The sequence below is a fragment of the Pogona vitticeps genome, chromosome 2 (genome assembly GCF_051106095.1).
Source record: "Pogona vitticeps strain Pit_001003342236 chromosome 2, PviZW2.1, whole genome shotgun sequence".
Lineage (NCBI taxonomy): Eukaryota > Metazoa > Chordata > Lepidosauria > Squamata > Agamidae > Pogona > Pogona vitticeps.
The window spans coordinates 121,800,140-121,824,898 of NC_135784.1; the positions used below are offsets into that span (position 1 = coordinate 121,800,140).

A 24,759-nucleotide genomic window follows, 5' to 3' on the forward strand; every position below is an offset into this window, starting at 1 on the left:
GTACAACTAGACACCTATGAAATGAGTAAGAATATATTGTCCTGTGGTATTCTGAGCTTTTGTGGCCTTTGGCAGAGGCTGAATACCACTCAGCTGCACAATACATTAAAAAAATCAGTAGTCATCCACACTGCATCAAAACCTAAGATAGATGAAGCAAGAGGTCCCATCTTATCACACCTCTGGGCAACCTGTTTCCTAATGTAGCACTAGCAGAGAATTAACGTGGGAAGTGGAGTCATCCAGTGGTCCCCAACCTTGGGCCTTCAGATGTTCTTGGACTTCAACTCCCAGAACTCCTGGCCAGCAGAGGTGGTGGTGAAGGCTTCTGGGAGTTGTAGTCCAAGCATATTTGGAGGCCCAAGGTTGAGGACCACTGATTTAGACTATAGAGGGCTGAAAATTTTGTTAGCATGTGAGCATGAGCTGTCATGTGTTTGGCTGGAGATGGATTGGGGCTTGACAGGTTGAGGCCTTCAGCTGCAACTCATTTCAGATCTCTGAACGTTGAGTTACGGCAACTGGATATCAACTTCCAGATATCTGCACCTGGATGACTAAGAATCTTCATAGACTAATTTCAGATACTGTTCTACTGCAGTGCTTGTGAGAAAGTGGCCTTAATTTCCACCACCTCTATACGTTATATTTCTGTATACTGTCATCTAGAATAGCTTTTCTGAGTGGATGCAAGGCTTTATGGGGCCTGGGCTTCAGGATCAGCATATTCATTGGGTAGCCTGTTGTGTCGTGTTTCTTGTATCAACCAGTTCTGGTGCTCTGGGTGAGGCTCGGTGATTGAACAAGAGCTATTGCAAAATGTCTTTAAATGAAACGGTCCTATTGCAAAACCTATTTCTGATGAAGTTGTAATAAATCTGCTCAAGACAGAAAATCACTGGCTAGCTTAGGACATTGTATTAGAGTGCATCATGGCAGGTAAATTGTCAATTCTCTTGGATGAAACAGATTATCTAGATGTAGACCATTTCAAACAGGCCTTACAGCCACAGGTGCTGTGAGTTCTCCCACCAGTTGAGTCAGGAAGCAAAGGGACTCCTTTGCTGCCCTGGTAGCTCCCTCCCCCTCAGTAGGCAGCTCTGGACAAACCAGCTGTGGCAGTGCCCTCATCCCCTACGCATCCCTCCACCTGAGGAGGAGATAGCAGCCATAGCAGCCATGCCCTCCAAACTGGAAAAAGGACACTCTGTGGCACTTAGGCCAGCAAAGGTACCCACCAGCCAAAGAGAGAGAGAGAAGAATGGTACTTTCACCCAGAAAAGCAGAAGGAAGCGTCAGTACTCCACCCACAAGTTTGAAAGAGGGGGCCATGGTAGAACCCTCCACATTTAAACCCCACCAGGTACCCCTGCCTAATGTTACTCTGTAAATATCTTTGGTTCCATGGAGTCAGGCATTAAGGGAACGTCCTGCTCCAGAGCAATGTGTGAGCAACAGTAGCTCCAGAGAGACAGCTATCACAATTGCTGTTTACTATGCCCCATCATCTAAGGTGACTATCTCATTTTACCTTATGATATACTTGTGCAGTGTTTTGAAAGCACAGCAGTTTGAGTAATGCTGGCAGTGATTGTAATGTCTCAGTGGTCTGCAGACGCTGGCATTAATCATGTCAAATGTGTCTATACTTCAGAGTTAGAGCAATTTGACAATACTCTAATTACCATGACTCTGTCTTCTGGGATCTGAGACTTGTAATTTAGCATTATGGTCCCAAACACTCTCACAGGGTCAGGCTGGCATTTTTTAAAAAAATAAAGGCCTGTAGCCAGTAACAGAATTGTGTGATTAAATTCACACATTCTTTAGTCTTCTGAACCAGATTTAAGTGCAAACTATGCACAAACTGCAAACCGGCTGAGATAGCTCAGTGGTTTAGGCATCTGGCTGTGGAGCCAAAGGTTGGGAGTTTGATTCCCCGCTGTGCCTCCTGCAATCAGAGCCAGCCTGCGTGGCCTTGGGCAAGCTTCACAGTCCGAGAACACCCCAGAAGAAGGGAATAGTAAACCATTGCTGTATATTCTCTACCTCAAAAACCATGGAAATACTCACCATAAGTCAGAATTGACTTGATGGTACACAATACATACATGCATGCATAAATTGTAGTTTGCAGCCCATTTTCAAATTGAGGTATCACATCTTTGCTCATCAAGCCAAAGTAAACGTCAATCTGTCAATCCATGGTTTGATATTAAATTTGAACCTAGTCTACGTATTTAGAGGTGAGCATGGAGAGACTGTTCTCTCACATATAGGAATAGAAAGGGAGATTTTGTAAAAAATTATCAACTTTTATTAATTGTATATGATTTTTGTTTCAGGTTGGCCAATGTCTACTTCCTCTTATTGGTAATCATCAACTGGTTTCCACAACTGGAAGTCTTCCATAGAGAAATTACGATGTTACCTTTGGCAGCTGTGCTTTCAGTTATCACAGTTAAGGATGGCATTGAAGATTATAGGAGATACCAATTTGATCAGAAAATCAATTTTTCTAAAACACAAGCATACAATACGTAAGTCTATGCACTATTATTCTGCACCACTAAATTTTGCAGCAGAATCTGATCCCTCATCCCATGAATGCAATCAAAAAGTCTGAGAGCAGCTTTTTGTAGAAGGCAGTTCTTCTCTTCAAAATTAATGCTAACGTCTTTATTCAGGCTCTGCCTTTGAGAATGTCAATGATTTTAAGGACTCCAAGACTACATCCTCAATATGTATGATAATAAACATTTCTGAAATGCATTGCGATACTATGTTAGAATTACTTTGGACATCATCTGGTGGTGTACTTCTGCATCCACTGCCAACACAACCCCTTCTCCTGCTGCAGCTCCACCCTATCCCATCTCCCCAACCTCACAAATCCGCTCCACTTAGTTTTCCATCCTACTGAAGCAGGTGCGCAGGACGCCTGGGGACTTCCAGAGGGAACGTGAACAGCTTGTTCTGATGGAAGCAGCAGGATCCAGCAGAAGGACCACTCTGGATCTCAGCCTTCCATTGTATATGTTTGGTTTCTATTAACAAAAAGATGTATACTTTCAAATGCCTGGAAAGTAGGTAGGTAGGCAGGCAGGAGGCAGGCAGGCATTTGTCCAAAAAAAAATGATAGCCCTAGGAATTATTATTATGATTCCTCATTCTGCTTTTTTTCTTTCTACTTTAAGTGCACTGGAGTGGAAAATTGTAATCAATTGTAATCTCCATGCCCACCTCCAAATACTGTACGCAGGCTCCCCCTCAAGAAGATTAAGAAACCAGAGCATATGTGTGGGGAAATAACATTTTTCATGGCCAGAAGACCTCTGTGCCCCACATACTTTTTTTTGCCCGATCCCACTACTAAAAGAAGAAGAAGTAATAACAATAACAATAACAATAACAATAACAATAACAATTACAATAACAACAACAACAATAATAATAACAATAATAACAATAATAACAATAATAACAATAACGACAACGACGACAACGACGACGACGACGACGACAACAACAACAACAACAACAACAACAACAACAACAACAACAACAATAATAATAATAATAATAATAATAATAATAATAATAATAATAATAATAATAATAGCAGCGGACACAGGTAACATCAAAGGAATGTATGATGGTATCAAGCAGGCCTTAGGTCCATTACAGAAGAAATCTGCTCCCTTAAAGTCTACTACAGGTGTGATCATCCAGGACCGAGCACAGCAGATGGAACGCTGGGTGCAGCACTACTCCGAGCTATATTCCAGAAAGAATGTAGTAACCGAAGAAGCATTAAATAACATTGAGTGCCTGCCTGTCTTGGAAGAGCTGGACAGCGAACCAACCCTAGCAGAAATAAATGCGGCCTTGGATTCCCTCACCTCTGGCAAGGCACCTGGAAGGGACAACATCCCTGTTGAAGTGCTGAAATGCGGTAAGGAGATCATCATCACCGAACTGTATGAAATCTTTTGTCTCTGCTGGAGGGAAGGTGGAGTACCACAGGACATGAAGGACGCAAACATTGTCACGTTGTACAAGAACAAAGGTGACAGGGGTGACTGCAATAACTACCGTGGTATCTCTCTTCTTAGCGTTGTAGGGAAGCTGCTTGCCCGTGTTGTGCTGAAGAGGCTCCAGGTGCTTGCAGACAGAGTCTATCCGGAATCACAGTGTGGATTTCAAGCAAATAGATCCACCACTGACATGGTATTCTCCCTCCGACAGTTGCAGGAGAAATGCAGGGAACAACAACAGCCACTCTTAGTGGCCTTCATAGACCTTACAAAAGCATTTGACTTGGTTAGCAGGGATGGCCTTTTCAAAATACTTCCCAAGATTGGATGTCCACCTCGTCTCCTTAACATCATCAGGTCCTTCCACGATGGAATGAAAGGCACTGTAGTTTTTGACGGCTCAACATCAGATCCCTTTGACATCCGAAGTGGAGTGAAACAGGGCTGTGTCCTCGCACCAACACTTTTTGGGATCTTTTTTGCTGTCATGCTGAAGCATGCCTTTGGAACTGCAACAGAAGGTGTCTATCTCCGGACTAGATCAGATGGAAAGCTCTTTAATCTCTCTAGATTGAGAGCGAAGACCAAAGTCCAACTGAAATGCATGAGGGACTTCCTCTTTGCAGACGATGCAGCCATCGTTGCCCACTCTGCTGAAGACCTCCAACAACTCATGAACCGTTTCAGCAAGGCCTGCCAAGACTTTGGACTAACAATCAGCCTGAAGAAAACACAAGTCATGGGCCAGGGTGTGGACTCGCCTCCCTCTATTACCATCTCCACACAAGAATTGGAGGTTGTTCATGACTTTGTGTACCTTGGCTCAACCATCTCTGACACCCTCTCTCTAGATGTCGAGCTGGATAAACGCATTGGGAAAGCAGCCACCATGTTCTCTAGACTCACAAAGAGAGTATGGCTCAATAAGAAACTGACAACACATACCAAGATCCAGGTCTATAGAGCCTGTGTCCTGAGCACACTCCTGTACTGCAGCGAGTCCTGGACACTTTGTGCCCGGCAGGAGAGGAAGCTGAACACCTTCCATATGCGTTGCCTACGACGGATTTTTGGTATCACCTGGCAGGACAGAGTTCCAAATAGAGTAGTCCTAGAACGAGCTGGAATTTTCAGCATGCATACATTACTGAAACAGCGACGTCTACGCTGGCTTGGGCACGTTGTGAGAATGGCTGATGGTCGGATTCCAAAGGATCTCCTATATGGAGAATTAGTGCAGGGAAATCGCCCCAGAGGGAGACCACAGCTGCGATACAAGGACATCTGCAAGCGGGATCTGAAGGCCTTAGGAATAGACCTCAACAGATGGGAAACTCTGACATCTGATCGTTCAGCCTGGAGGCAGGCAGTACATCACGGCCTCTCCCAATTTGAAGAGACCCTTGTCCAGCAGGCTGAGGCAAAGAGGAAGTCACAAAGGAAGCAAAACCAGGGAGCTGGACAGGGGACAGATTGGATTTGTCTCCAGTGTGGAAGGGATTGTCACTCTCGAATTGGCCTCCTCAGCCACACTAGACGCTGTTCCAAGTCCTCCATACAGAGCACGATACCATAGTCTTTCGAGACTGAAGGATGCCTACTAATAATAATAATAATAATAATGAGGAGGAGGAGGAGGAGGAGGAGGAGGAGGAGGAGGAGGACTATGATGACAACAATGACAATGACAATGCAAATATGCTTTCTTTGTATGAGTAACACTGATTGCTACTCTGTTTTTATTTTATCTGCATAGAAGTTTGAATGTTGATGTGGAGGAGATCATATAGAGTTTACATAAGTAGCCTTGCATATAGCTGTATTATACTAGTGTTACAATTCTAATTATAATATAACACATTAGGACCTACCTGCAAGACCCAAGTAACTGACAAACACCAACTGTTTTCATTGTGACATTTAGAAACTTGCTGTGTACTGTAGTTGTATATCTAAGGAACAATTGTCTTGGTTATTACTACAAAGAGCAAGCACTAGGACCCGGGATTCCTCACTCTCACAGGAAAACCGGTTTATAGGAGTGTGTGTGTGCCTGTCAGCCCTTTGTGTTCCAGCAGGTGTTGACGAAACACAAGTGAAAGCAATTAATTTAGTTCAATTCAGTCAGCACTTCACCACTTCATTGTACAGCAACTCAGTTGGAGGACTTAACCCTTAATTTCTAAACTCTGTGGAGCAAACTGTAAATTTTAAGGGGCAGGAAGATGTGAAGGAAATGTGCTCAACAAAATTCCTGTGGGACATACTTCAGTTCCGAAGACTGTGCTGCCAGAGTGTTTCTTCAGATACCGAGGACGATGAACCTGTGAGGAGAAGGAAGACACGAAAGAAGAAAGATGAAGCCAAAAGAGTTATTGTTTCTAACTTGCCCTTTGAAGGCGGCAAGTGGAAAGAAAACCCAAACAGACATTATGAGGGGAACAAAATCAAGACCACAAAATATACCCTTCTGTCTTTCATCCCTAAGAACCTCTTTGAACAATTCCATCGCTTTGCCAATTTCTATTTTGTGGCCATCGTAGCACTCAACTTTGTGCCTGTGGTCAACGCCTTTGAGCCAGGGATCTCTGCCATCCCAGTCTGTGTTATAATGGCCATCACAGCTATTAAAGATGCCTGGGAAGACTTTCGGAGATTCCATCTGGACCGGAAGATCAATAGCATGGGTTGCCTTGTATATAGCAGGTAAATAAGGGGTTTTATATAGCAAGTACATAACTTGTTGAATTTGAGGGGGGGGGTCCCAAAGAAACTTCGTTAAACCTTAAATTATAATATATGAAATGCACCTTTGCTTTTTGCTTGAACAAATATATAAATATGTCCAGGCAGGCAAATATTTATTGTTCTGTTTTTTATTTTTTAAAAATATATATATTATTATTATAAACCACAACATAAAATACATAAACCAAAATACTAATCAATTGTGTTCCTCACTACCCTAGTCGGGATCTCTTGCAGTAGTCTTTTTCTTCCATTGTCTTTATTCTTTTTCTTCCTTTATTGTCCTTTTCTCCAGAACTGCATTGATTCCCGATTTGGAACTTTCCCTTTTCCTCTTGTTAGCATCATATTCAATAAATCTGCCCCATATATCATAAAATTATTATTTTTTTATCTCTCCTTTCTAAACCTTTAAATTACTAATTAATTTATCATTTATAGCAATGTTCCATATTTCATTATAGCATTCTTCCATTTGAAATTCAAGTTTTGATTTCCAATTCCTGGCTATTATTAATCTGGTTGCTGTTAATAAATTGGAAATCAACTCTCTAGTCATATCATATCATATTCCACATTTACAAATATTGATAACAAAGCTATATCAGGATTAAATTCTATATCCCTTTCACATATATCAGTTAATTCCTTAAAAATTAATTTCCAAAATCTTTGTACTTTTCACATTCCCACCACATATGAAAGTATGTACCAATTTCCTTCTCACATTTCCAACACATATTCAGATACTTAGAATTAATTTTATTCAACTTTATCGGTGTCAAATACCATCTTAAACTTAGTTTAAAAATTTTCTTTTCTCACTGACATAAATGGTAAAACCCTCATTTTCCACATCTTCATCCATTCTTCACCATTTATTCTTTTTCCTAAAATTTGTGCCCACACTAACTTCAATCCTTCATTCTCAATCTCTTCTTCTAAAAAAATATTTCTTTGTGAGGAAATGTTTGGTTATCAAGTCCATCCTGTTTCCCACACTGGGCAGCCAGATACCTATGAGCAACCTACCATTAGGATTCGAGGGTGGCATCCCTTTCCTGCTGCTGTTTCCCCAAGCCTGCTTCAGAAGGATCATATTGCTTGTCATTCTAGAAGAAGATACAGACTTCATAGCTAGTAGTAGCCACTGGTGAACATATTGTCCATCCTCCTTTAAAGCCTGTTAAGTTAGTGGCTATCTCTGTGGATGCAAATCTTGTAGCTTAACTTAAACTATGGGTTCCATGAAGAGGCACGTCCTTCTATCTGCGCTGAATCTTCTGCTGGCTGAACTCATGTTAGGCAGGTTCCACTTCCAAAAATAATGATGTAATCATCAACAGCTTATGGCTGTTGATTAAAGACTTTCTTTTTCATTGTTGGGGTATATGTGACTTTGTTTCATTGCATGCAAACTATGTGTCGTTCCTCCCCCCCCCCCAATATTGAAAAAGACTTTAATCAGTGGCAACTTCAGAACTGAATCAGTGGCAACCTGCTGTTGATTGTGACATCATTCCTATTGCACAGGCAGAGCTGTGCAACAGGATTTTGGCCACCAGGTAGGTTCATTGGGCGACTATACCACTTTCTACATTTTGGGGGTAAAAACCAGCTTTCTACATTCTCCACATCAGCTGTAACATCTGTAACTCCACAATTCATGTTTCCTTTGCTTGGTTTTCTTCTTGCTAAAGAATCTCAAGCATTCTAAGCTTTTCTAACAGTGGACATGCTTTAATCATTTTAGTTGACCTTTTCTATGCCTTTTAGAGACGAGAATATTCGTATTCATACACGAATACGAATATCCCCATCCCAGCTGTAACTAATGTGGGTCTGGCCCTTGGAACTGTCCTGTCCACTCGTGTGTCACTGCACTGCCAGCATCCCGTTCTTCCCACCAATCACAGAAGTAGCTCCACCATCTCCCTGCTCGGTTGGCCACTCGGCAGCCATGCAAAGAGATTCATCCTCCTGCCCCCTTGCCTGGAGTGTCCAGCTGAGCAGGGAGACAGTGGAGCTACTTCAGCAACTGGTGGAAAGTGCAAGACACTCGTGGCACAGTGGCGCTCAAGTAGACGGACCCACATTGGTTGCAGCTGGGACAGGGATATTCGTATTCATTTATGAATACAAATGTCTCCATCTCTAGTGTCTTTCTAGCTGTGAGCACAACCTGTGCACATTTTATGTGCCTGGTCACATTTTATGTGCCTGCATCTCTATTTTTGGTAAAAAGGGAAAGAACTGTTGTCAAAGCTTTGGTCCCAAGTGCCTGTAAACTAGTCCTGCTAATTAAATGGGCTGTTTTTGTTTCTATTTTCTCGGTATTGTTATAAACCACATAGGATCCATTTGCATCTTTTACTTTCGGAGTTCTTTATCTAAAGCAGGCTTGTCCAACTCGCGGCCCGAGAGCCGCATGTGGCCCAGGTCAGCTCATAATGCGGCCCAGTGCAATTTTTTATTTTAAAAGAAATTCCAAAGTTTCAAGTTACACTGCCGTCGCTTGCGGCCACAATGTGGCCAGGGCATGTCACAACAGTAGAGGGGGAGAGAGGGAAGGAAGGAGCAGGACGGGAGGGGACGGGGGCTGTGTGACTGCATTGCACCGTCTCCGTCAATAGGTGGATCCCGTCAATAGCCGCCGGAATCAAAGCTGGCAGCCTCTGCTGTCTGAGATCGCAGCTGCAGGTAAGCGCGCTTGGAGCAGGGCTGCGGAGGACGGCTAGGGCTGCCCCCCCATGCAGCCCAAACCAAATGTATGTGCGGCCCAAACCAAATTTTCATCTTCTAATGTGGCCCAGGGAAGGTGAAAGGTTGGACACCCCTGATCTAAAGCGTAATTTAGAAAAGTTACCTTTTTACAGTCTGCTTCCCAGAGTTTTTCAGCAACATGGGCCATTGCCATGTTAGCTGAGTGACTGTGGAAGTCATAGTCCAGGTAGTGAGTTTTTCAGGCTGTTGTCTAAAAACAAGTTATTCATACTGTATGATGTGTTCTAAAGAAAATCTATGTGGAATCATTGCCCTGATTTACGTATCACAGAGAAGCTATGATTCAGCCACCAAGGCCATAATTTCAGTATTACCTACAGCAACTTCCTTCCTTCTACTTGAGTCTTGTGGTGCAGTGGCTAAATTGTAGGACTGTAGTGAAAACTCTGGTCATGAGTTCAGTCCCGACATGCTCAGGTAGCTGGCTCAAGGTTGACTCAACCTTCCAAGGCTAGTAACTGAGTACCCAGCCCACTGGGGAGACAATGTATAGCCCACATATTTAAATTGTAAACCATCCAGAGAGAGCTTTAAGCACTATATAAGCAGCACTCTTTGCTTTGATTTACTGTAACTATAGTTCATCATTGCATCCATATTTGATGAATGATAGTTCGTGCAAACAATAATTTGCCTCTCTAGCAGAATTTAAAGACATGGCTTAACTTGTTCTCCAATTCTGGTTTATGGTAACAACAGTCGGGGGGGGGGGAGAGAGTCAAAATGAGCATAGTGACCAACTACAGTTTCAGTGAAGTGAGTATATGACTGAAGCAGGCAGAAGATATGAGAGCAAAAACTATAACCTCTATTTTGGTCCTCTGCTATCATTTGTGCCAAAATCTATTAGCATTCTATCAGAATCCCATTGAAAAATATTAGGACCTTGTCTTGCCAGCTCATACAGAAACATGGTTCTCCTTTTGCTGGAATGACTAAAGGATTAAGGAACGTTGCATCTGAAATTTGTCCCATATATAGGGAAATATTGTTTCGATTTAGGTTACCTCACCGGAATGAATCACCCTCAGCTACTGGCTCATTATTGCGCATGCCTGAACTGATGCTTTCTATTAATTAATGAAAGATTCCCTGATTCATTTCCTTGCAAGAGAAGGGAGGAACTGTGGCCTTTTCTGCAGTGGAGAGGAACATTCATAACTTCTCTCATTGAAGTCTGTGTTGTGGCCCGGGAATCAAGTTTAGAGTGAGAGGAGGCTGAGCCAACACAGTCTAGAGACTACAAGATCACTGGCCGAGGAATAAGGCTCTTTTTATTTATTTATTAAAAATATTTTTACCCTGTCTTTCCCCTAAAAAGGACTCACAGCAGCTTACGTCACTAAAAGCACAATATTAAAAGATAAAAACAGTATATTATTTGAATATTTAAAAGAAATAATAATAATTATTAAAAATGTTACTGGTCAGCAGTAACTGCACAATGCCACCAAGCCAGGGGCCACAGAAAGGAGGATAATCACCTCCAAGCAGAGCCTTAGAATGGTAGAGGGCTTCAAGCAGCTTCCAGTCTTCTTGGCACTTTCCATTAGGTCCCCTTTTCACCTTGCCTCATAGATACCTGCCATGATCACAAGTGTCTTGGACCTTCAGAAAACTGTGTTGGACAGATAGAAGGACACAGAGTAATCCAGGGTCCCGGGCACATTGACTCTATGTTTCTTCTATCTTGGTTGGGATAACATTTAAATAACCCAGTCAGTGGGCAGGGCAGGGTCAAGAGTGTGGTTTCTTCCAGGGACAACGAGGCAGCATGATTCTATGGTTGGAGCCTCTGCAGCTGTGCCCTGGTGCTGTTGTGGCTGAAAAAAAAAACATATTCCACTCACTCAGCTGGGAAGATATGTAAAAGACCACAGAGTTGTACAGGGGACTTTGAGGTTTATGGTAATGGCTATTGAGGTCAGCAATTTCCATTAAAAAACTGGATTATTGACCACATATTTATTCTAAATCTTTTTATGTTCTCCCTGCCTTTCATTTCCTTTCATGTTTTTTCCCCTTGTATTTTAGACTTTGCATTTTAGATAAGGGTCTTTCCCTGGCACCACAGCCTTTTATGGATAATATTCCTCTCTTCTAAACTTTTGTTTCCTGGATTTGCACTTTCTCAAGGCTTTGCCCCATCCTTAAAGGAGAACCCTGCCAACCTAGCAGTTTGATAGCATGTAAATGCAAGTAGATAAATAGGTACCACCTCGGTGGGAAGGTAATGGCATTCCGTGTCTAGTCACGCTGGCCACGTGACCACGGAAACTCTCTACGGACAAACGCTGGCTCTATGGCTTGGAGACGGGGATGAGCACTGCGCCCTAGAGTCAGACATGACTGGACTAAATGTCAAGAGGAACCTTTACCTATAGGAGAATGATGCAGACTTTGTCTTTCACTATGCTGGCCTATTTTATTGGACAAATGGGTCTGGCTCTCATTTGTTCTTGGTCATCTGTTATTTGGATTTGTCAGGTCATTATGTTTATACAGCAGTGAAAACCAAAGAACATACTCTGACCTTTGATCACTGCATGGCAAAATGGCATCAGTGCCAGGGAGGGAGGGAGGGAGGGAGGGAGGGAGGGAGGGAGGAAGGAAGGAAGGAAGGAAGGAAGGAAGGAAGGAAGGAAGGAAGGAAGGAAGGAAGGAAGGAAGGAAGGAAGGAAGGAAGGAAGGAAGGAAGGAAGGAAGGAAGGAAGGAAGGAAGGAAGGAAGGAAGGAAGGAAGGGGACTACGCAACGTGAACCTGGAGGGGGTTTGGTAGCTTTGATGCAGCAACTACGACAGAAGGACATCTCCGTGTGAAAGTTTCTTCTATCTCTCACCATCTATTAAATCTTTACAAAATGCCTCCTGAGCTGAGAGCTTGTCCCCAACAAAGCTGTTCTTGCTTGATGACTAAACCATATAGCACAGTCTGTCCTAGGGTTTATAACTGCAATAAGGAAATGATTTTATTTAATATGGTTTTCGTTGTTGTCTTGAAACACTGTTTCTTCAAGGCAATGTCCTTCTCTTTCAGAAAGGCATAACATGAAATGCAAATTACATGTCCACTATAAGTACCAAAATAGTTTATGAATATACACCATGTGCCTTATTATGGGGCATATTTGTGAAAAGTGGTTAACGCTATGTGTTATGTAGCTGTAGCCTGAGGCTATGCTGCCGCATCCTGTCTGGGTGTGCTTTTCAAATCTTGCAATGCGTGTATGATTTTTGTGGTAATAGAAATGAGGGCCTTGAAGAACTGGATGTTTGTGAGGCGGTGGTGGTTGCTAATCTAAAAGGCACATAGAAAAATTTGGAGTCAGTATGGAACAACTGACAAAGTGTGCATTGTGTGCATACAAGTGAATGAGTGAACAGAAGAAAAGTGGACAGGCTTTGTATACATGGTTTCTTTGGAGTGAGCTAAAAAGAGTTGTGTGGGGGTCCAGTATGCCATTTTGTGTGATCCTCAGATCCAAATGGTATATGAACCTCAAGCAACCCTGTCTGGCCCATGCCAACCTGCCGTCAATTTGACAGTATTGTGAAGTGGCTTAAGAAGAGAGCCACTTCAGGACATTGGGAAACTAAACCCTCCCACATGCAAATTCAAAGAGGAAGGCTTGCATTGGTTCTTTTTCAGCAGCCTCATGCACTGGAAACAAACTCAAATGGAGCAATACTACCAAAAAAATAGAAGATCCCAACAGGAGCCAGAAAAGTCTGAGTAGAAACACTCTGGGGGAAGTTGATCCGGCCCGGATCTAATGGTTGTTGTGGGGTTTTTTTGGGCTCTTTGGCCATGTTCTGAAGGTTATTCCTGACGTTTCGCCAGTCTCTGTGGCCGGCATCTTCAGAGGACTGGAATAGGAACTCTGTCCATGCTCTGTTGCTGTTTGTTGCATAGTGGAGTATTTATACCTGTGGGAACAGCTTTTGTCTTTTTTTCTAGGAGATCAACATGTTTTTGTTGTGATGGGGGGGGGAGATTATCTGTCACTGTGATTGATGGGTATCTGGTCTTTCTTGTGCAATGATACCTGGCCCCCTGGCCCTTGTGGCTGGGTATAGTTCGGTAACCTTTTGCAGGCTGTATTTTTCAGAATTGTAAGCCAGACGTGTTTAGTTTAGTTTAGTTCACCAAGAGTAAATGGGGTACCAATAGACCTATTTAAAGTTACAGAGATTGAATCTACAAAAGTTCTAATCAGAATACGCCAACAAATATGGAAAACAAAGCTGTGGCTTGCAGAACTGAGACATTCAATATACATTCAATATATATTTCAATTCCAAAGCAAGCAGATATAGAATCATAGAAAAGTGAAGTTGGAAGGACCGTACAAGGCTATCAAGTCCAACCCCTTGCTCAAAGCAGGAATACAATCAAAGCATATCTGCCAGGTGATTATCTTTTTCTTGAATGCCTCCAGTGTTGGAGCACTCACCAACTCCCGAGGTAACTGGTTCCACTGTTGTACTGCTCTAACAGTTAGGACATTTTTTTCCTTATATTTAACTGAAATCTGGCTTCCTTTGCCTATTGTTGCATGTCCTGCAGTCTGGGATGATCAAGAATAGATATTGCCCCTCCTTTGTATGACAGCCTTTCAAATATCTGGAAAGTGCTATCATATCACCCCACATATCAAAGAGTAAAATACCATAGGACCATTCAATGGCCAATGCAAGTAAAGTGATGCCCATAATTTTGCAACAAAGCCATGCACCTCTCTCTAGAAGCAAAAATTGTTAAGCTGAGGTTTTGGACATATTAAAAGACATTAGTGCACTGGAAAGCACACTAATGCTAGGTAAGGTTGAAGGCATGAAACTGGTGGACTTAATAAAGGAAGACACACCTTTTCATTTTTAAGATGTTACCAAAGCTGTAAATGATAATACCTTTGGGAGGTCAGTAATTCATGGGGACATCAGAAGTCAGAAGCAATTTGACAATATATAATAACAATTAGAAGATCACATTACACTTCAAACAAAGAAATAGAAATTCTTACCATTGATGATATGTACTTACAAAATGTTTGGTCCCCGGTAGGATAGCTTACCATGTGATACGATTTTGTCAGTGGCACAAAGTTCGATAATTCCACTTTGGTTTTCTTTTCATAATTTTAAGCCAGTTTGTTATATATAGTTCATGATAACAATACTGTACAGCACGTTCCGTCAATCCCGTGTCTTGGCGTTGTTCCTTCTAATAGGAAGCTTAGGTGGCCTCAATATACTTGAAGGTCTCACAAGACATGTACGCTGAAAAGAAAAGAAAGGAGAGAAGAATGTGAAAAACAGTAGGCCTATTCAGTGGCCTCCAGGATCTGTTGCTTGCTGGTTAGTTAGTTAGTTAGCTAGCTACAGTAGCTTGTATGCTGTCCCATAGTACATAGCACTCTCTGGGAGGTTTATAACTGTAAATTCAATCAAATTAAACCCAAAATAAAACAAACATGCAATTTAAATCAACAAATTGATTAGTCACCTACCACAAGCAAACCCAACTTTAAATAAAATAAACATTTAAAAATCCCAGGTCAATATTAGTCAAAGGCACTTTTAAAAGCTGTTTCTTAAAGGCTTAGAAGGAAGGAGCTTGTCAAATCTCTGTTGAACGTTTATTCCAAAGAGACAGGGTCATGATTTCTAGTGTTCACTCTTTCACCCTCCTCCAATGTCACTACTGCTTTTAACTGCAAAGAGCAGGTGGGTAGCTGTGTTTGGGTAGGTGGGAGGGTTTAAGGACAAAATTCTATTTGTTACACTGGCCAGCATGACACAATTGCCATTCATTCGTTCATTTGTTCATTCGTTCGTTCGTTCGTTCGTTCGTTCATTCATTCATTCATTCATTTTACTCCACCTTTCTCCTGCTGTTAATTTAAGCAATTAGTGTAAAAAAATTTTAAAAATACTGTATGCTAAGTCATGTGAACGACGGAGTGAGCTCCCATCACTTGTCCCAGCTCTTGCCAACCTAGCAGTTTGAAAGCATGTAAATGCGAGTAGATAAATAGGTACCACCATGGTGGGAAGGTAACAGCATTCCGTGTCTAGTCACGCCGGCCATGTGACCACGGAAACTGTCTTTGGACAAACGCTGGCTCTACAACTTGGAGACAGGGATGAGCACTGTGCCCTAGAGTTGGACACGACTGGACTGTCAATGTCAACGGGAACCTTTACCTTATCTTTTAAGTCATGTGAACAGGCATGCAACAGTAAATGCCTACCCTAAATTTGTAACTTACACAACTCATCATTGAGATTTAGGCCTGCTGCACTATACCAGTACAAAAACTCAGTAACAGTTTGGTTAATAAGGGGAAACCAAGTGGGGAAACTCACTTTCATGAACCTCTGACAGCACATAATATCTGCAGGAGGGCACGGCTGTCTAGCTGTTTGGCAACCTGAAGAAAAATGTCCCTTTTGCAGAATAGGTATACACTGTAATATAATGTTGCTGGTTCCACTTATTTATTTATTTATTTATTTATTTATTTATTCATTCATTCATTCATTCATTCATTCATTCATTCATTCATTCATTCATTCATTCATTCATTTACAATATTTTTAGCCGCACCATTGCCAGTGGCTTCTGGGCAGCATACAGCATTAAAACTTTAAAACATTAAAAACATTTTAAAAGACAATATAAAATAGCATATATTAAAATAATTCTTAAAACATTAAAATTAATAAGTCCTGCTGCTCATATGGCCAGCTAGGGAATATTGTTTAATTAAAACGCTGGCTGAACAGAAAGGTCTTTGCCTGGCGCTGAAAAGCCATATTATAATTGCTACTAAGTAATTGTGTAACTCCCTCTATATTGCTGCCATTATCAGCACACAATAGTCATGAACGGCTGCATATATAATCTGTCTTCAAGGATTTAAGGAATCTTACAGGAAACTATATTTATTGCTGCGGATAAGATAAGCACAACAAATGCAATAAACACAAAGAAGCACAGCAAGGAATCAGGAAATCTTCTCTGGTCTCTCCATTAGTCACAAAAAGATTGATAAAAGTACTGTATTGTGTACCCCTACTATAACTTAGATTTGAGAATTTTGCTATGACATGGTAATAAGGGTCACATCCAAGCATCTGCACTCTTGTGATCCAATTTGTTTGAAAGCTAATTCTCATTGATGATACAACAAACCATTATAAATCCGCAAAAGCAGTAAATAATTTGATTTACATTACAATGGTATTGGCTAAAACATCATCTCCCTTCTCACTTTTTTTTAAGTGGTTGAAAGCTGAGATATTTTCTGTATCCTCTAGGCCTGGGTTGCTAGTGGAGTCAGAACTTTAAAAAAAAACCTGAAAATTTATTTCACCAGAGTGACCCCCTACATACACACATATATATATCTGGTACTAATTTCAACACTGTCAAGCAAATTTATGCCCTGTGTAATTTAATTTAATTTATTTCAGTGCAACTAATTTTTGGATTCCCAATTATAAATGAACTAGTTTATCAGAATTATTTCATTTCCGCATTTCCTACCACAGAGACTGCAAATGAAATTTACAATGTCTTCCTGACAGCAGATCTCACAAATTGTCTACTGTATATAATCATATGGTTATTTATTTTATTTTATTTATTTCATATCATCCGTAGGCCGCTCTTCCAGTGAGGGGAACTCAAGGCAGCTCACAAATTTGAAACAAGTAGAATTAAAAACACAATACTAAGTGATGTATTTAAAAAGGAATTATACCATAATAATTAAAAATACATTAAATCGCTTAAAGAAGTTCAACTTAAAAACCAAACTTACTAAGCCGAAAACCAGCATGCGGGGCTCAGTTATTAAAAGCCTTTCTGAAAAGGTGGATCTTCAGCTGCCAGCAGAAGGACTGGCGTGTGAGGGCCAACCTAACCTAACGTGTGAGGGACAGCATTCCACCCTCTGACAGCTGCCATAGGAAGGGTTCTCTTGTGGTCTCAACACACATACTGTACTTGGCAATGGGACTGAGAGGAGGGTCTCCTCTGAAGATCTTAAAAACTGAGAAGGCTCCTCTGGTGAGACCTGATCCTTCAGATAGTCTGGATCCAAGCCATAGAAGTCTTTATAAGTAACCGCCATCACTTTGAACTGGGACCAAAAATAGACTGATAGCCTAAGGAGCTGTTAGAGCAAGGATTTTATATATGCTCCCTATAACCAGGCCCATTCAATAGTCTGACTGCCGCATTTTGAACTAGCTGAAGTTTATATGTCATTGGAACCAGAGGTGGCAGAAAGCACCACAATGTTATGGCTTCAGAGTCACAAAGTTCAACTGCAGACGGTGCCATCTTACACCAGACCTCTATCTTCAAGCCTTCCAAACAGATGCCTGTTTTAGAAATTTCTAGTTGGAATCAAATTGGCAGCATGCAGAAATAGTAGCTTGTTGTTTTAAAAGGGCAGGGCATAATCACCCGGTCAGTTCCATTGATGAAGTGTTCTTATTTTAAAATGCAAGCATTATTGTAAGCATGTTCTCCTCACATTTGTCTTAAAACATGGACTTGTCCACCAGGGGTATACCCAGCATAGGAGACTCTTTTGCTTTCTGAACTTGCGGCTGATTCGTGCACTCGTGCCTCTCAAAGTGTGTGGCAGGTCCTCCTAGTCTGCTGTGAGCGGCTTCTGAACGAAGTGTCTCTTTACTGCTCTGATCCCTTGATCTGGTCTAAACAGCTCTTCACACCAGGTTTTACACTGGCCAGGGCTCAGCCCTAATGGGAATAAATGCCTCACATAATGATCGTACACCAGACATGCTGTGACATTCAAATCACTCCAAGTAATGAACTGAAATAGCTGTTTCATTTATCAGTGAAATAGCCTCTTACTTTTTCCAGGCAAAACTTCAGGAGGAAGTAATGTACCGTTTTCTCTTTAATCATTGACTATGCCACACCCACTGCCTCCAACACTTTGGATAAACTGGGTCAAAGAAAATGGTCTTTCACCATGGAGAATTTTCTACAGACAAAGAATGACTGGTTGTACTTGTATTACACACAGAGAGACATCTCTTTTATGTGAGCCAAATCATTAAAGGGCTTCTGATAACATAGTACAGGAAGATGGAAGGGTATCAGTACTACAGCACTTTGTTGTAGGTGTGCATCATTTCAGGCAGGTTGGAGAGGCCAAACTGAACATATTGGACCCAGAGCTTAAGGGGATGTGCCTTGCCCTGAAGTTCTTATCTAGCAAAATGTTCCTGTCTTCCCTAGAACCCACAGCTATATGCTGAATTTCCCAGGAAAAGCAAATCCAGAAGGGATCTGCAGGATCCCAGCCATGTATACCAGTTCTAATAAAAGATCCCCCTCTTTTAATGACAGAGGACTTGTTTTCCCAGTGGTGCAGACTAGGTGCCAAAAAGGATGAAGCTGGGTGGAAATAGGCTCCCACTTTTCACATACCAAGATCCTGCAACAACTGGATAAAGAATGCAGCTCATATGTACCCCAACCAAAGCAGAACTGCACGGTAGAATTTCTATAATATTTGTCATAAACATTTCAATACCTTCCTGCAGTGGATCTCCTGGTTGAAATCTGATCCCCACACCAGCATGGACATGTGCTGGCTCTCAGAAATATCTGTGGAATGTGTGCAAAAATAGTCTTTATTATCTTGTTTAAATACTCCGTGGAGGGGCCAGAAAGGAATATCCAGTTGACAAACATCTGGATACCAGTATACACAAATAATATCTTCACTCTGTGTGCTCTGTGCCAGTGTCTTGCACACCCGGTTGTTAAAGAGCACTCTGTGGAGAAACATATTGGCTACCTTTAGTAAGGTCTCTTTGACATAAGTGATAAATCCATTGTGTGCACAACTGTACATGTTTATCCCATATAGAAATTTCAGTAATTCCTTATCAAAATTATTGTAAAAAGCAAGAGCATGTAAAATCCATCCATACCAAGATGCACTACCTTATCCAGCTGCCTAGACTTGAAAAATATTAAGATTCTTGGTTGTTTTTATTCCATCAGACACAAGCATGCTGAAAAAAGTTGAAATATTTTTCCTCCGTAGGTGCAGTACTTTGCATTTCTCTTCATTGTATTGATGGTTGGCTAACTCTCCCATTTATCAAAACCATTTGATGTTTTAATCCCCTCTCTTAAAACGTGTACAATCTCTCATCATAGATTTCTTCCTCCAGCAAATACATACTTTATTGCCCATCCATATCCATGATTAAAGTATCGATCCTGCACCACCTACCCCTTTTTGGTGGGTGTGCAAGTGACAGCCACCAAGTCTGCCATTACTCAGTTTAATTTATTTCCTGTTACGCATTCCCAATTTAGTGACAGAGAACATGAACAGGCAAAGAATACAGAAACTTGAAGGGAAAAAGTTAGCTAATAATGAAAAATACACGGCTGAAAATAGAAAGAGATGAGAAATAAAAAGCACAGTTTGATTTTGGGACCCTCAGCCATCCCTCCACACTTCAATTCTAGCAAAGCAAAACAAAACAATTTGCGAAACATTGGTGGTTTTCAATTTAGTCTGTTCAAGATGGCCATTCCAGTTACGCCTTGTACTAAGAGATTCAACAATTTGAAAATAGCAGCAGATCACCCGAGACCGTCATGTTTGAGTATGTGGTTTCTCCTTCATCACAGCTGGGACAACAGATACGGAATTTGGATTTTTGGACTTTGTTTCTTGGTCAAGATGGCTGGTTCTTATTCTTATTATATACACCAAGGCCAAGGAAATAGAGTATCTAGAGGTGGACCAAAAAATTAAAACCTTGGCTGAAAGGCCTGCTCTACTCCATTATAAAAGTTTACCAAGTAAACATGATCCAGTCTTTATGGGCCTGTCCTGGTGTTTTCAGGAAACATCTCTAAGTAGGTAGAAGAAGTAGGCCATGTATGGTGGCTGTGTCCCTCACATCCCTTCACCCCACCTCCCCTGTTGACTGCTGCTTCCTTAATCCCTAACTTCCTCATGTTGGCCTGGGATATAGGAAGGTCATTCTTCCTGTGTTCATTTGCATATGATTACAGTATTCGGGGCAATCAGAGAAACTCAGGTTCAAATTAAAAAATTACAAAAAAGCCATGCTGCAGCAGATGATACATTTATTAGACCACTAAAAAAATCAAACAAACAGCAAGATTTCATGGTCAATCCTTTGTTTGAAGAGCTGGGTCGGAAAATTCCACGCCTGAGACCGCACCCCAGGAGATGTTTGCAGTCAGGGTTTGAACTCACCCCTTAGAAGGAGATCCGGCCCCAACATCTGCCATGAGTTTGTTTGGTTTTTTTTACTGTTATTTACAGTTTTGCTGCACTATCCTTAAAATATGTGTGCACAGCCTGAAGAAATGGATTTAACCCATGAAAGTTTTCTGTTCTTTTTTTTTTTTAGTCGTTTAGTATCTCATGCTCTTGCATTCATATTCAAAAGAATACTGTACTTGAGAAAGAGAGAGAGAAAGAGAGCCTTCAGAAATCCTTGCTCAATGCAAGGAGATCGAGGACTGAAGGGCAGGATGGACAGGCTCATGGATTCAAGAATCAGAGCAAGTGCCAGACAACCTGACTTTCTACCCACTTAGTGCCTCAGACAAACACCTGAACAGAGCCCTCTATTGATCTAATGTCTTTCACCCACCCACTCCATCTTGAAAGTGGTAGTCTTAGGTCACTTCTCAAGAAACCTTCCCTAGACATTAATCAGTAATAAATGGTCTCTTCTTAAGAGTTGTAAACCGCCCAGAGTGGTCTTGGCTGCCAGATAGGCGATATATAAATCAAAGATTTTTTTTAATTTTTATTTATTTTATTTTAAAATGAAAGAAAGGAAGGAAGGAAGGAAGGAAGGAAGGAAGGAAGGAAGGAAGGAAGGAAGGAAGGAAGGAAGGAAGGAAGGAAGGAAGGAAGGAAGGAAGGAAGGAAGGAAGGAAGGAAGGAAGGAAGGAAGGAAGGAAGGAAGGAAGGAAGAAAGAAAGAAAGAAAGAAAGAAAGAAAGAAAGAAAGAAAGAAAGAAAGAAAGAAAGAAAAAGTGAGTGAGTGAGTGAGTGAGTGAGTGAGTGAGTGAGTGAGTGAGTGAGTGAGTGAGTGAGTGAGTGAGTGAGTGAGTGAGTGAGTGAGTGAGTGAGTGAGTGAGTGAGTGAGTGAGTGAGTGAGTGAGTGGTTGAAGCTGGTCTTCTGGCACTCTGATGAGGAAAACATGAAGAGAAAACTCTACATGATTTTTTTGTGAATGAAATAACTGAAATCATTTTTGGCACTGAAAATATTTCTGAACTAAAGTGAGATTGGGAAACTTGTCATTTTGGCGTATAACTGCTAGAAGCCCTCCAGTGATTCTGATCAATATTCTGGAAGTCCTAGCTGGGGGAAAATATAGCGTTTCTAAGCAATAGTTCAGAGGACCCCTGAGCCTTCATTCTAAATGAAGAGAAACAGAAGCCATTTGTCCACATGAGGCTTTGAAGGTCCTTGCTGTTCAGCTAAGATAACCAAATAGATCTGTCAAGCCTGAGGCTTACCCATCTCTGGCTCAGACTACTGCGATGCACTGTACATGGGGATGCCCTTGAAGACTACTCAGAAACGACTTTTTCTGCAAAACACAAGAGCCAGATTTCTGACTGGGGATACTCATATGGGATCAATTTTGCGAACATTACACTTCTTCCTGCCTTTCGAACACAGCTCAAAGTGTTGCTGTTGATATAGAAAGCCCCATGCAATTTAAAACCAAAATATCTAAAATATTGCCTGCACCATACAAAACTGTTCTATGCAAGGTCATTTTTTCTAAATAACTTTTCCTTCAGAAGCTAAGCAAAGATTATCTGGCTTTATGGCGTGAAGCCTCATAGCACAATGGTTAAAGTGCAGTACTGCAGTCAAGATTCTGCTCAAGACCTAGATTCAATTCCGGTGGGCTCAAGTAGCCAGCTTGAGGTTGATTCAGCCTTCCATCCTTCCAAGATCATTAAATAGAGTATCCAATTTTCGGGGGGGGGGGGTTTACAATATGCAGCCTGCATAATTAAATTGTAAACCGCCCAGAGACTGCTTTAAGCACTATGAGGCAGTATATAAGCTGCACACTTTGCTTTTGAGGGACACTTTTGCTTCCTTGCAGTGGTGCACTACTTGACCTGCTGTCTTCTATAGTGAGTTGAAGCCAGGTAAAAACTGTTGTATTTGCTCAGCCTTTTAATAAACAAATGTACTTAGTTTTTTATTGTTGTCACTGCTGATATTTATATTATTGATCACACCATAGTGTGTTGTGTTCTTCATGCTTTGATTCGAGGTGGAAATTTCTTTCTACATTCCTAGAATTATAAAGTGAGAGATAAAATACCCTGAACACAATGTGTAAAATAAATATAAAGTGTGGAGGGAAACAACAGGATATGAAAAAAAATGTTTTAAATTTATTTTTTAAAGCTTCTCTGGCTTTGACCACCCTGTACTGAAAAAGAAAGGCCTCTTTCTGAATCTTGCTTGATAGGCCTAGACTTAGCCACTCAGTTACAGGATCTTATTATTGTTTGTTTGTTTGTTTTTATTTGTACCCCGCCCATCTGGTCCTAAGACCACTCTAGGCGGCTTCCAATACAACATAATAGCAAATAAAAAATAACACAAAAATCATTACATAAAATATCTCCCAACAATTACAAGACAGAAGATAGAGTAAAAAATAAATAAGGAAAAATAAGGAAAGAAAAAAGATCAGGTATTGACTGGAGGGAATCAAAGAATTTCAGTAATTCTTCTTTTTGTGCACACAGGCACAAACGCACCTACACCGAGACGTGCTGGAAAGATGTGCGAGTGGGAGACTTTGTGCAGTTGCAGTGCAATGAGATCATTCCTGCTGACCTCCTGCTGCTCTACTCCTCCGAACAGAATGGGATCTGCCACTTGGAGACAGCCAATCTCGATGGGGAGACCAACCTTAAGCAAAGACAAGTAGTTAAAGGATTCTCTAATATGGTAGGTCAAGAAGCAGGTCCTTGGGCCACTCATCTGTTGGCTGCTCCTTTGTAAGGACCACCCAAGGAGCAAGAAGTTGCGCATATTGCTTTGGTTTTCGCCCTGGGGCAATCCTTTTATTAGGCCAACTAGAAAAGGCACCAGCTGGGCAAGCATTTGATATTACTGTCTCTTCATAGGATTGTAGTTAGATTTAGTCAAAGGTGTATAGCTCAGAGAGAGATGAAGAATAGCCCTTTTCCCCCCATAGATCCAGAATCACTCATTCCAAGTTTCCACACCTTTTTTCCCATTTTTCCTTGAATATAATCCAGAGTCTTCCACTTTCAACTCCCACATCATAAGACATCTCTTCTCCTCCTTCTTGAACCTCTCCCACTCCTTCTTCTCCTGCCCCCCCATTTCTCCACCCTATCTCCACTCCTTGTCTCTTTTTCCACTACAGGAGGTAAGGTACTCCCCCGTATGACATGACAGCTAGTGGCAGAGGAGTTCAAATTGTGCACGCCCCATAGGAACTGGGCTTGTTCAGGACATGGAAAGAGATGGAGCTGACACTTCTGGAACAAACCAGGCTTCCAAAAACAAACAATTTCCCAAATGAAGGGAAGTTGTCTCAAAGTAGAAAGAAGGGAAGATAAAGAGATTGATTCCAGTCTGCAGTAACATTTTGTAGATCCATTCAACTAACCTGAATCAATGATGGAACCACCTCTTTAATTGTTATACGTAACCATATACGTATAACATAGTTTTGACTGCAACCGCTTAAAACTTTGTGTACATATTTATTACGCATTATAACTGGGTAGAAAATTAGGATACATTTAAAACTGAAAGATTGTGTTGGGTGCAAATTGACTGTCACTGGCAGTTGTGATAGAAATACAGTGGGGCCTTGACTTGAGAACTTAATCCGTATTGGAAGGTGGTTCTCAAGTCAAAAAGTCTGTAGGTCAAGTCTCCATTGACCTACAGTGCATTGAAAACCGATTAATCCCATAACAGGCCATTTTTGTTCCATTTTGGGTTTTTTCTGGTCTGTAAGTCAATTCTCAGGCTGCAAGTCAAACCTAAATTTTGCGGCCAGAGAAGTCTGTAACTCAAAAAGTCTGTAAGTCAAGCCGTCTGTAAGTCAA

At 41.3% G+C, this 24,759-nt stretch overlaps 1 protein-coding gene and 1 long non-coding RNA gene across 3 annotated transcripts in view; one reads left to right on the plus strand and one right to left on the minus strand.

Moving 5' to 3' along the window:
- The window catches only part of ATP10B (ATPase phospholipid transporting 10B (putative)), a 204,224-nt gene that overhangs the window by 117,411 nt on the left and 62,054 nt on the right, over positions 1-24,759 (plus strand). Inside the window, exons 4-5 of one of the 2 annotated variants that reach the window (XM_020809289.3) lie at positions 2,346-2,540; positions 23,416-23,620. In XM_020809289.3, coding sequence (XP_020664948.3) covers positions 2,346-2,540; positions 23,416-23,620 — 400 coding nt within the window. Of the gene's footprint in view, positions 1-2,345; positions 2,541-6,273; positions 6,744-23,415; positions 23,621-24,759 lie in introns of those variants that run through there. The other variant, XM_020809288.3, reaches the window with a different exon arrangement.
- Positions 5,774-23,418, minus strand: LOC144586879 (uncharacterized). The gene is made up of 3 exons (XR_013541952.1): positions 19,154-23,418; positions 14,614-14,849; positions 5,774-6,361 (listed from the first exon to the last, which is right to left on the minus strand). It is a non-coding gene; the product is annotated as an uncharacterized LOC144586879 (long non-coding RNA).